At 42.4% G+C, this 11,594-nt stretch overlaps 2 protein-coding genes across 2 annotated transcripts; both read left to right on the top strand.

Annotated features, from left to right (window-relative positions):
• Positions 1 to 901: 901 nt before the first annotated feature.
• On the top strand, positions 902 to 5,034 carry LOC108877075 (ubiquitin carboxyl-terminal hydrolase 37). The gene is made up of 17 exons (XM_018667014.2): positions 902 to 1,039; positions 1,131 to 1,198; positions 1,376 to 1,511; positions 1,644 to 1,684; positions 1,807 to 1,873; positions 1,993 to 2,039; positions 2,155 to 2,337; positions 2,591 to 2,659; positions 2,748 to 2,879; positions 2,979 to 3,102; positions 3,195 to 3,346; positions 3,518 to 3,617; positions 3,766 to 3,842; positions 3,929 to 4,037; positions 4,140 to 4,197; positions 4,284 to 4,441; positions 4,533 to 5,034. Exons 1-17 carry the CDS (start codon positions 1,010 to 1,012, stop codon positions 4,536 to 4,538), a joined length of 1,557 nt encoding a protein of 518 aa, XP_018522530.1. The 5' UTR covers positions 902 to 1,009; the 3' UTR covers positions 4,539 to 5,034.
• Positions 5,035 to 6,784: 1,750 nt separating this feature from the next.
• Positions 6,785 to 10,900, top strand: LOC108877074 (ubiquitin carboxyl-terminal hydrolase 37). Its single transcript, XM_018667013.2, has 17 exons — positions 6,785 to 6,923; positions 7,015 to 7,082; positions 7,260 to 7,395; positions 7,528 to 7,568; positions 7,691 to 7,757; positions 7,877 to 7,923; positions 8,039 to 8,221; positions 8,475 to 8,543; positions 8,632 to 8,763; positions 8,863 to 8,986; positions 9,079 to 9,230; positions 9,402 to 9,501; positions 9,654 to 9,730; positions 9,817 to 9,925; positions 10,028 to 10,085; positions 10,172 to 10,329; positions 10,421 to 10,900. The coding sequence occupies exons 1-17, from the start codon at positions 6,894 to 6,896 to the stop codon at positions 10,424 to 10,426; spliced, it is 1,557 nt and encodes a 518-aa protein (XP_018522529.2). The 5' UTR covers positions 6,785 to 6,893; the 3' UTR covers positions 10,427 to 10,900.
• The last annotated feature ends 694 nt before the right edge of the window (positions 10,901 to 11,594 follow it).

Here is an 11,594-nt window from a genome sequence, read left to right on the forward strand (position 1 = left end):
TAATATCAGATTAATATGATGTGGCAAGTCATCCTCATTTATAGTTTGTCCAACTGGCCAACTACTTACCACAAAAATCTCCTGCTGGAAAAGGACAACACTGCCATTATAAAAGAAAAACTGTCGGCAGGACATCGCAAAGTTCAAGCAAGGTCAGTCAACTGTTTTTATGATGAGATTTTCAAACTGTAAGATTAATCTGTAGGACCAGTGCCTAAAAAAAGCATTTTTGTATGTGTGTTAGCCTTAGCCATTAGCTTTAGTATAGACGATGTAAACAGGTGGAAACTGCTAACCTAGCTCCAATAAGAGTGAAATGTACAACTATCAACAGGTCTACAGCTTTTTGCTTTACATGATGTATCCTATTTATTGAACTGATGTAGAAACATAAATGTGAGCAGACATTGTGGTTTTAGTAGCAACAACCACTGATTGCAGTGACTGCATGCAGCAACTCCAAAAAATCTCCATGAGGTTCTCAGGTGCTTTGAGCTAACTCTACTGTTAGCTAAACCCAGCTGACTGTTGGGTCAGCTAACAAGAAAGCCCTTATCATGTTGATCAGACAGCTTTGTAGTTATTGGTGCTTTAATTGTATTTTTCACTTTTGATGGAGCCAGGTTAACAGTTTCCCCCTGCTCCTAGTCTTTGTGCTAAAGTATCAGAGATGAAACTTGTATCTATCTTGCTGAGTAGATAGATATTAGCATGCTCTGAGATAACTTAAAGGGATTCTAAATGAGGAGTTTTAACTTGGACAATATCTTTATTGTGGCTTGAAAATTTTTTCAAGTAAAAGATCTAGCTAGTGGTACATTTACAGTATGCATTCCCTCATTTGCATGATATAGAACTGTTGATGACAACACAAAATGGTTCTTATTCTATTACTATTCTATTCCAACTATTCTATTCTAAGCTTGGGTATAAACCTCAGTTCAGAAAACAGATTACACAGATTACAAATTCAGTTCGATCTACACAACAGACCAAGAACACAGCCAAGATGTTCAGATTACATTGTTTTCAACGAAAGGTTTGTTTCACAAATGTACTAGATAAGTTTCTGAACATTCAGTGCTGTTAATGTGACCCTGTGAACTGAAAATGTTTGTTATTCTGAACAGACCAAACAAACACCTGTAGAAGTCTTTGTGGCAGATGAGGAGGAACAGCACTCCAACCCACAGAGGAGGTAAGGTTTTTAATGTTTTTAATTTTGATCCATTAAAATCTCAATGTAGTTTGGGGGAAAAAAATGTCACAAACTCTGACAGAGATTAATGTTGAAGTGTTAAGCATTTAATTTCTCTTGAAACAATTCTTGCAAATGATTTCTAATTTATTTCTGTTACCTTTTCTTCATCACCAGTGTTGCCCTCCCTGACAGCCCTGCTGCCACTGTTGCTCCAGTCTCAGCAAAGTCAGTTGAGGCTGGAAAGAAGAAAAAGAAGAACAAGAAGAACAAGAGGAGAAGATGGAGAAATCGCCTCTTTGGTGACCTTGAGGTATGTTTGATTTTGTGTTCTCTCTTTTTTATAATGTGTACCATCACATTAAACTGACCCCCAAAATACTATCCTTTTTTCTGTTTGCATGTGTTCTTAGTTGCATGATATTGTTTGTTTTATTCTCCACAGAGTAAGAAAACAGAGGAGAAGCCCTCTCTCCCACAGGAAAAGTAAGAAACTTGACTCTGAATAGATTTGATTAGTTTTGACTATATATTTTTTTTATTATCTCACTGGTTTTCAACAAGTTCACAATAAAATAACCAACATTATTGTTTCACTTTATTAACAGTGACGTCACCTCAGATGACACGGCCAAGAAGACCTCTTGGTGGGATCTGCTCTTTAAATGCTGCAGGGTATGTTTCACATAAAGAGACGCTGTAACCAGATGGTCAGGACTAAAGAAGATCACTTAGTTTATTGTTCTTTTTGTTTTTCCATTACTGAACCATTAAGTTTTTCTTTTCTCCAACAGAGAAGACATCGGGTGTCTCCAGCAACCTCTCCAGTTCCTCGAACAAGGTAATGCTGCTTTCAGTGTCTGTCAGAAACACAGAAAGTGACTGTTGATAATTTTAGGTATGAGCCTTTCTGTGTTTGTTCTACCTCTCTTTACACTGATTGTTTCTTCTTCCAGCTGCAGCCCTAAGAGACATTCAGGCTCCTTGACACCACAGGATGAAGTCATGCTGTTCTCAGAGCTGGACCTATCCAACAAAATCTATGATTATGATGATTTTCTGCTGCCGGAGGTCCCCAGCTATCCCACCATCATGGAACAGATCATCCTCGAAATGTGGCTCAAGGAGCAATTTGACAAGTAAGTGAGAAAATTTCCACAGATTTTGGAATCTTGTAAATATCAATTTTAGACTCAAAAGGCAAAGTTAAAGTTTGACCACAAATATTTAGGAGTAAATTTTGATTTAAAAATGAGATTTTGTTTAGTTTGTAGTTTTGTAGTTGTCTTTGCATTGATATACACACACGTTAATAAAAGTGTGAGGCACTTTCTGTCAGCTTCTAGTCATGTTCATTGACAGTGTGTGTTTGTGTGTTATTTCTCTATGTAGCACCACAAGAAGCCATGTCAGCCTTCATGATGGTGTAAAGGAGAGCACCATCACTACCAACAACTTTGGGTAAATACATCTGCTCACAAATTTATAAAACCATGTGGAATGTAGATGATGTAGATGTGTGTTTTCACCTGTTGTGTTTGTGTGCCAGATTTCCAAACATTGGGCAGAGCTGTTATATGAATTCCAGCCTGCAGAGCCTCCTGACACTAGAGGACTTTGTGCGAGACATAAGCTGTCAGGAGCGGGTCTGGGGTTCAGTCTCTGCCGCCCAAGTGATGAGGTACGGCAAGCCACACCTCCACAACACAAGCTCCTCCACACACCTGAAGAACAAAATCAAATAACAGCAAAAATGTCTCTTCTCTTTAACCCTTTGCAGACGACTGATGGACATCCGGGATGCCCACACCTCCACAGACGCCGCAACTAAATGCCACCTCCTGCGTTTATTCAAGGAGGCGGTCTCTGTCCAGGCTCCAGAATTCAGTGACCGGCAGCAGAAAGTGAGTCAGCTGAGTTCAAGTTTTATTGAGTCTTCTCTCCAGATAGCTTGCGCTCTGTGTATAAACTCCTCTTTTTGCATGTGTGTATTCAGGATGCTCACGAGTTTCTGAGCGCAGTCCTGGACCAGATGAGGAGTCTGTCCCCTCTGCTGCAGGAGCACGCAGCAGGCATGGGCAGACGTTACACCTGCCCAGTAGAAGATCACCTGGTGTTTAGGATGGAGAATACCAGGACGTGCAAAAGGTAGAATTACACAGTTCAACATCATAAACATGGATACAGTCTGTCAGAGTCACAGCAGGTCACATATTATCATGATGTCTCACTTGAGCCTAGTTGTGGAAACAGCCCATGTCTGGTCCAATTGTGTTACTGTGGCTGTATTTTAATGTATATTGTCCCTTTAACGTGCAGGTGTGGGGTCCATTCAACGAGACAGGAGGAGTTTACCAACCTGTCTCTGGATCTGGTTCCTGGAGGCTCTGTGGACGACATGCTCCAGAACTACTTGATGGTAAGATCCACCTGTCATCCTTCACAGTATCACTGAGTGATATGAAGCCACAAACTGCTTCTGTTTAGGTGTGTGTGTGTGTGGACATGTTGTGGTTTTGTTACTCTGCTTATAACACACAGCCTTTTATCTCTGTGTTGTTCTGCAGGAGACAGAGTTGGAGTTCAGGTGTGAGTGTGGAGGGCAAACATCAGGACAGAGATCGACCTTCGCAACTCTGCCAAAGTGAGTGACATCACCTCCAACATAAATGATATAACACCTGAACTGAGTGGTTAATTTAACAAAAACCCTTCTATATCCTCCTACAGAGTACTCATCTTGCACCTGAAACGTTTCCGTTTCACGCCCTTCTATGAGCTGAGGAAGGCTGATGATCCTGTAGGGCTGCAGAGAGACCTGGTAGTGTCCTCAGAAAAGGTAAAGTAAAACAAACCTTACCAGAGAATGGAAACACGAGGCTGATGTGGAAGTGTACAGGACTGTGTGACGCTAACTCTTACTATCTGTGTTTCTTTTTAGGATGTTGGCTGCTACAGTCTGGTCAGCACCATCAGCCATTTTGGTTCCATCAGAGCAGGTAAGATGTCTTGTCCTTTATCATGTGCTCAGATGTTTTAGATAGGAGTCAAGACTCAGTCTAAAATAGGATCTGTCTCCTTTTAGGACACTACATTTGTGACGGCATCCATCCTGATGACAGTCCAGATGAGCCAACCGACCGCTGGCTCACCTTCAACGACTCAGCGGTCTCTGAAACCACCGGTTGGTCCACGTGTGAGAAGCGGCAGAGGACAGCCTACATCCTGTTCTACAGGAGACAGGTAAGAAGACATCACTGTCAGAATCCTGAACTGAGGTTCAGAAGAAGGGAGAGATTTTTAAATGCAGTAAGTGTTTCGTCTTCATTCTCAGGAGTAGAACACCACGGAGAGAGCGGGGCACTATGGAGGACCTCAAGACCTAAACTGGAGACCATACACCAGGAGCCACATGAAGAAGACCAGGATCCCTCACCTTATCATCGCATCCAGGCGACCAGCTGCATGGAGCGAAAAAGGTAAGTCTGTTTTCTAACCTTTCTGTTGGTGTTCCAGAGATGCTGACTGTGGAGGTGGACAACAAGACTAGAGAGATCGGTGGATGACGAGCAAAGAGGAAGACACTCCGTGGCCAGAAGCAGCAAGAGGTCCTCCATCGCCCTAAGGAGGGAGGGCCACCCCAGAGAGCCAGGTCCCTCCCAAGGTTTCTTCCTCTTAAAGGGAGTTTTTCCTTGCCACTGTTGCCCCAAAGTCGCTTGAAAAGATTGGCCTGTAATGTAACATAGCAGCGACTGGGTTGCTCTCTGGAAGAACTGCAAAACAAAAGTGAAAGACAATAAACACTTTCAAAATGTAGGATTTGTTGTTTGTGTCTCACTAACTCTGCATGTGAATGTTCATGGTTGAAATGAAGCTCAGTGAGGAGGGAGTAACATACAGTTTTGGACAGATCAGAGTCTCAGTCTAACACAAGATATAATTTAGGACTGTAAAACCAGCAAACCCTACAAAGAAGTTAGCAGAGTCTCTAACCCCTTGGTCAAAGCACACACAAGCAAAGCACAAACAAGCAAGCCTCAGACAGGCTGTTTGAGAGTCAAAACTTTGGGCAGAGAAGATCGATAGGCCCGGTGAAGGGAGGGTGGTGTGGGGACTTACAGAGCCAAAGAAGCTCAGCAGCTCTGTTGCTGTCCCCCATCCTGACACTTTTGTCATTCGCTGAAGAGCTCTCCACCACGCTCAAGCAGTCATTTCTTGAACTGTGAGACTATTGCAGTCACTGTGATTTGAACAAAGTTTACATGGAAACTTGCTACAAGCCTTGCTGTTGATTTATTCCAAACTCCTGTTTTCCCTATGAATACATTAGCAATTTGAAGTGTTTTTCTTAAACCTAATTCATCTGAATCTTTGATAAAAATCTTGGCCAGTGTTAATTTGCATAGAGTTTTACATCAGAATATAGGATTTGGATCATGGTAAACAGAGACGTCTTGAACAAAAGGGAAATGAAACAAACTGTCTTGCATAAAACTTGGAGTACTTGATGTAGTCTGGGGACATACTAATAAATATTAAGTGATGTTATTTCTGTAAGTCAGTGTACAAAAAATGACAACCTGTACAGCTGCATCAATCTCATTGGTGTTTGTTGCCAGTTTGTGGCAATGTTTCTGTCTGGATTCGGACTCTCGCACAGGACAATGATGTCCCCACAGAGTCTGTCATGCGTACATTTCACAAGAACAGGAAAAAATTAGCTGGCAAAGTCAACTGCCCACTAAGCACATATATGTTGCTGCAATGTATTGGTGATGATTTTGGTTTTCTTAATGTAAGTTTATTATTGATTTTGTCAAATCCACATACTTCTCCTATCAGCGGAGCAAAGCATTTGTTCAGTTTGTACTGTCTTCAAAAATGTGTCTAGCACTTTGAAACTCCTTCATAAATGTTCAAGCACTTACAGCATGCACATTTAAAACACACTGCTTTAAGGGTAGCTTAACAGTTGGGAAATCATGTGGTCAAATGGAAATGAGAGGAAAGAGGAATTTGGTGATTTTGGCCCATGAGAAATTAAGTGTCATATCTTCTGTTGCCGGGAAACAGGGGACTTTAAGTTGTGTGATAGATAGATTACTGGGATGCAGTTTGTGCTGCTATCAGCTAACTGATAACCAACTGATTCAGCTAGCATGATAGTCTACATTAATAAACTCTGTGCAACTGGCCACCAACACCAGCTGACTGTTGGGTCAGCTAACAAGAAAGCCCTTATCATGTTGATCAGACAGCTTTGTAGTTATTGGTGCTTTAATTGTATTTTTCACTTTTGATGGAGCCAGGTTAACAGTTTCCCCCTGCTCCTAGTCTTTGTGCTAAAGTATCAGAGATGAAACTTGTATCTATCTTGCTGAGTAGATAGATATTAGCATGCTCTGAGATAACTTAAAGGGATTCTAAATGAGGAGTTTTAACTGGGAGAATATCTTTATTGTGGCTTGAAATTTTTTTCAAGTAAAAGATCTAGCTAGTGGTACATTTACAGTATGCATTCCCTCATTTGCATGATATAGAACTGTTGATGACAACACAAAATGGTTCTTATTCTATTACTATTCTATTCCAACTATTCTATTCTAAGCTTGGGTATAAACCTCAGTTCAGAAAACAGATTACACAGATTACAAATTCAGTTCGATCTACACAACAGACCAAGAACACAGCCAAGATGTTCAGATTACATTGTTTTCAGCGAAAGGTTTGTTTCACAAATGTACTAGATAAGTTTCTGAACATTCAGTGCTGTTAATGTGACCCTGTGAACTGAAAATGTTTGTTATTCTGAACAGACCAAACAAACACCTGTAGAAGTCTTTGTGGCAGATGAGGAGGAACAGCACTCCAACCCACAGAGGAGGTAAGGTTTTTAATGTTTTTATTTTTAATCCATTAAAATCTCAATGTAGTTTGGGGGAAAAAAATGTCACAAACTCTGACAGAGATTAATGTTGAAGTGTTAAGCATTTAATTTCTCTTGAAACAATTCTTGCAAATGATTTCTAATTTATTTCTGTTACCTTTTCTTCATCACCAGTGTTGCCCTCCCTGACAGCCCTGCTGCCACTGTTGCTCCAGTCTCAGCAAAGTCAGTTGAGACTGGAAAGAAGAAAAAGAAGAACAAGAAGAACAAGAGGAGAAGATGGAGAAATCGCCTCTTTGGTGACCTTGAGGTATGTTTGATTTTGTGTTCTCTCTTTTTTATAATGTGTACCATCACATTAAACTGACCCCCAAAATACTATCCTTTTTTCTGTTTGCATGTGTTCTTAGTTGCATGATATTGTTTGTTTTATTCTCCACAGAGTAAGAAAACAGAGGAGAAGCCCTCTCTCCCACAGGAAAAGTAAGAAACTTGACTCTGAATAGATTTGATTAGTTTTGACTATATATTTTTTTTATTATCTCACTGGTTTTCAACAAGTTCACAATAAAATAACCAACAATATTGTTTCACTTTATTAACAGTGACGTCACCTCAGATGACACGGCCAAGAAGACCTCTTGGTGGGATCTGCTCTTTAAATGCTGCAGGGTATGTTTCACATAAAGAGACGCTGTAACCAGATGGTCAGGACTAAAGAAGATCACTTAGTTTATTGTTCTTTTTGTTTTTCCATTACTGAACCATTAAGTTTTTCTTTTCTCCAACAGAGAAGACATCGGGTGTCTCCAGCAACCTCTCCAGTTCCTCGAACAAGGTAATGCTGCTTTCAGTGTCTGTCAGAAACACAGAAAGTGACTGTTGATAATTTTAGGTATGAGCCTTTCTGTGTTTGTTCTACCTCTCTTTACACTGATTGTTTCTTCTTCCAGCTGCAGCCCTAAGAGACATTCAGGCTCCTTGACACCACAGGATGAAGTCATGCTGTTCCCAGAGCTGGACCTATCCAACAAAATCTATGATTATGATGATTTTCTGCTGCCGGAGGTCCCCAGCTATCCCACCATCATGGAACAGATCATCCTCGAAATGTGGCTCAAGGAGCAATTTGACAAGTAAGTGAGAAAATTTCCACAGATTTTGGAATCTTGTAAATATCAATTTTAGACTCAAAAGGCAAAGTTAAAGTTTGACCACAAATATTTAGGAGTAAATTTTGATTTAAAAATGAGATTTTGTTTAGTTTGTAGTTTTGTAGTTGTCTTTGCATTGATATACACACACGTTAATAAAAGTGTGAGGCACTTTCTGTCAGCTTCTAGTCATGTTCATTGACAGTGTGTGTTTGTGTGTTATTTCTCTATGTAGCACCACAAGAAGCCATGTCAGCCTTCATGATGGTGTAAAGGAGAGCACCATCACTACCAACAACTTTGGGTAAATACATCTGCTCACAAATTTATAAAACCATGTGGAATGTAGATGATGTAGATGTGTGTTTTCACCTGTTGTGTTTGTGTGCCAGATTTCCAAACATTGGGCAGAGCTGTTATATGAATTCCAGCCTGCAGAGCCTCCTGACACTAGAGGACTTTGTGCGAGACATAAGCTGTCAGGAGCGGGTCTGGGGTTCAGTCTCTGCCGCCCAAGTGATGAGGTACGGCAAGCCACACCTCCACAACACAAGCTCCTCCACACACCTGAAGAACAAAATCAAATAACAGCAAAAATGTCTCTTCTCTTTAACCCTCTGCAGACGACTGATGGACATCCGGGATGCCCACACCTCCACAGACGCCGCAACTAAATGCCACCTCCTGCGTTTATTCAAGGAGGCGGTCTCTGTCCAGGCTCCAGAATTCAGTGACCGGCAGCAGAAAGTGAGTCAGCTGAGTTCAAGTTTTATTGAGTCTTCTCTCCAGATAGCTTGCGCTCTGTGTATAAACTCCTCTTTTTGCATGTGTGTATTCAGGATGCTCACGAGTTTCTGAGCGCAGTCCTGGACCAGATGAGGAGTCTGTCCCCTCTGCTGCAGGAGCACGCAGCAGGCATGGGCAGACGTTACACCTGCCCAGTAGAAGATCACCTGGTGTTTAGGATGGAGAATACCAGGACGTGCAAAAGGTAGAATTACACAGTTCAACATCATAAACATGGATACAGTCTGTCAGAGTCACAGCAGGTCACATATTATCATGATGTCTCACTTGAGCCTAGTTGTGGAAACAGCCCATGTCTGGTCCAATTGTGTTACTGTGGCTGTATTTTAATGTATATTGTCCCTTTAACGTGCAGGTGTGGGGTCCATTCAACGAGACAGGAGGAGTTTACCAACCTGTCTCTGGATCTGGTTCCTGGAGGCTCTGTGGACGACATGCTCCAGAACTACTTGATGGTAAGATCCACCTGTCGTCCTTCAGTCACAGTATCACTGAGTGATATGAAGCCACAAACTGCTTCTGTTTGGGTGTGTGTGTGTGTGGACATGTTGTGGTTTTGTTACTCTGCTTATAACACACAGCCTTTTATCTCTGTGTTGTTCTGCAGGAGACAGAGTTGGAGTTCAGGTGTGAGTGTGGAGGGCAAACATCAGGACAGAGATCGACCTTCGCAACTCTGCCAAAGTGAGTGACATCACCTCCAACATAAATGATATAACACCTGAACTGAGTGGTTAATTTAACAAAAACCCTTCTATATCCTCCTACAGAGTACTCATCTTGCACCTGAAACGTTTCCGTTTCACGCCCTTCTATGAGCTGAGGAAGGCTGATGATCCTGTAGGGCTGCAGAGAGACCTGGTAGTGTCCTCAGAAAAGGTAAAGTAAAACAAACCTTACCAGAGAATGGAAACACGAGGCTGATGTGGAAGTGTACAGGACTGTGTGACGCTAACTCTTACTATCTGTGTTTCTTTTTAGGATGTTGGCTGCTACAATCTGGTCAGCACCATCAGCCATTTTGGTTCCATCAGAGCAGGTAAGATGTCTTGTCCTTTATCATGTGCTCAGATGTTTTAGATAGGAGTCAAGACTCAGTCTAAAACAGGACCTGTCTCCTTTTAGGACACTACATTTGTGACGGCATCCATCCTGATGACAGTCCAGATGAGCCAACCGACCGCTGGCTCACCTTCAACGACTCAGCGGTCTCTGAAACCACCGGTTGGTCCACGTGTGAGAAGCGGCAGAGGACAGCCTACATCCTGTTCTACAGGAGACAGGTAAGAAGACATCACTGTCAGAATCCTGAACTGAGGTTCAGAAGAAGGGAGAGATTTTTAAATGCAGTAAGTGTTTCGTCTTCATTCTCAGGAGTAGAACACCACGGAGAGAGCGGGGCACTATGGAGGACCTCAAGACCTAAACTGGAGACCATACACCAGGAGCCACATGAAGAAGACCAGGATCCCTCACCTTATCATCGCATCCAGGCGACCAGCTGCATGGAGCGAAAAAGGTAAGTCTGTTTTCTAACCTTTCTGTTGGTGTTCCAGAGATGCTGACTGTGGAGGTGGACAACATGACTAGAGAGATCGGTGGATGATGAGCAAAGAGGGAGACACTCCGTGGCCAGAAGCAGCAAGAGGTCCTCCATCGCCCTAAGGAGGGAGGGCCACCCCAGAGAGCCAGGTCCCTCCCAAGGTTTCTTCCTCTTAAAGGGAGTTTTTCCTTGCCACTGTTGCCCCAAAGTCGCTTGAAAAGATTGGCCTGTAATGTAACATAGCAGCGACTGGGTTGCTCTCTGGAAGAACTGCAAAACAAAAGTGAAAGACAATAAACACTTTCAAAATGTAGGATTTGTTGTTTGTGTCTCACTAACTCTGCATGTGAATGTTTATGGTTGAAATGAAGCTCAGTGAGGAGGGAGTAACATACAGTTTTGGACAGATCAGAGTCTCAGTCTAACACAAGATATAATTTAGGACTGTAAAACCAGCAAACCCTACAAAGAAGTTAGCAGAGTCTCTAACCCCTTGGTCAAAGCACACACAAGCAAAGCACAAACAATAAAACACAACACTCAGCACAGTTCATGGATTCCCCACAGTGTATTATAAAATAGCTACAGTGCAAGAAACAACCCAAACACAGTCCTTAAATAACAAATCCCCACTCAGCCCAGATACCAGAATCGCTCTCTCAGAGCCCTTAAATACCATACAAAGTTCTCGGCTCAAAATGAGTCTTACAAAAAGAGTCGGAGTGAGACCTCTCGCTCCTAAGGGTCTCTGGCCAGCCAAGCCGGAAACTCGATACCTCCAGTATACAGGTGAAGCAGAATGAGCGGCGGGCTTCCGGCACTGACCAGATTTGTTTGTGGGGTTGAATGGCGGAATATTTCCGGACAGCAAGAACGGGCAAACTGACAAGATGTTGGACGTTTGCGCGCTACCACGGGCCAACTAACTGCCAGGCTAAGCGGACACAGAGACGGTCGGGATCTCTTCCACCTGTATGACGGCGGTGAGTGCGCCATGCTGTTTTT

This window comes from Lates calcarifer, linkage group LG2, assembly GCF_001640805.2.
Source record: "Lates calcarifer isolate ASB-BC8 linkage group LG2, TLL_Latcal_v3, whole genome shotgun sequence".
Lineage (NCBI taxonomy): Eukaryota > Metazoa > Chordata > Actinopteri > Centropomidae > Lates > Lates calcarifer.

Bases quoted from the DNA above. Each gene is read 5' to 3' on its own strand.
- LOC108877074 (XM_018667013.2), top strand. From the start codon at position 6,894: ATGTTCAGATTACATTGTTTTCAGCGAAAG. The intron at 6,924-7,014 runs GTTTGTTTCACA...TATTCTGAACAG, and splicing joins TACATTGTTTTCAGCGAAAG to ACCAAACAAACACCTGTAGA. The intron at 7,924-8,038 runs GTAATGCTGCTT...TTCTTCTTCCAG, and splicing joins TCTCCAGTTCCTCGAACAAG to CTGCAGCCCTAAGAGACATT.
- LOC108877075 (XM_018667014.2), top strand. From the start codon at position 1,010: ATGTTCAGATTACATTGTTTTCAACGAAAG. The intron at 3,103-3,194 runs GTGAGTCAGCTG...GTGTGTATTCAG, and splicing joins TCAGTGACCGGCAGCAGAAA to GATGCTCACGAGTTTCTGAG. The intron at 4,198-4,283 runs GTAAGATGTCTT...GTCTCCTTTTAG, and splicing joins TTTTGGTTCCATCAGAGCAG to GACACTACATTTGTGACGGC.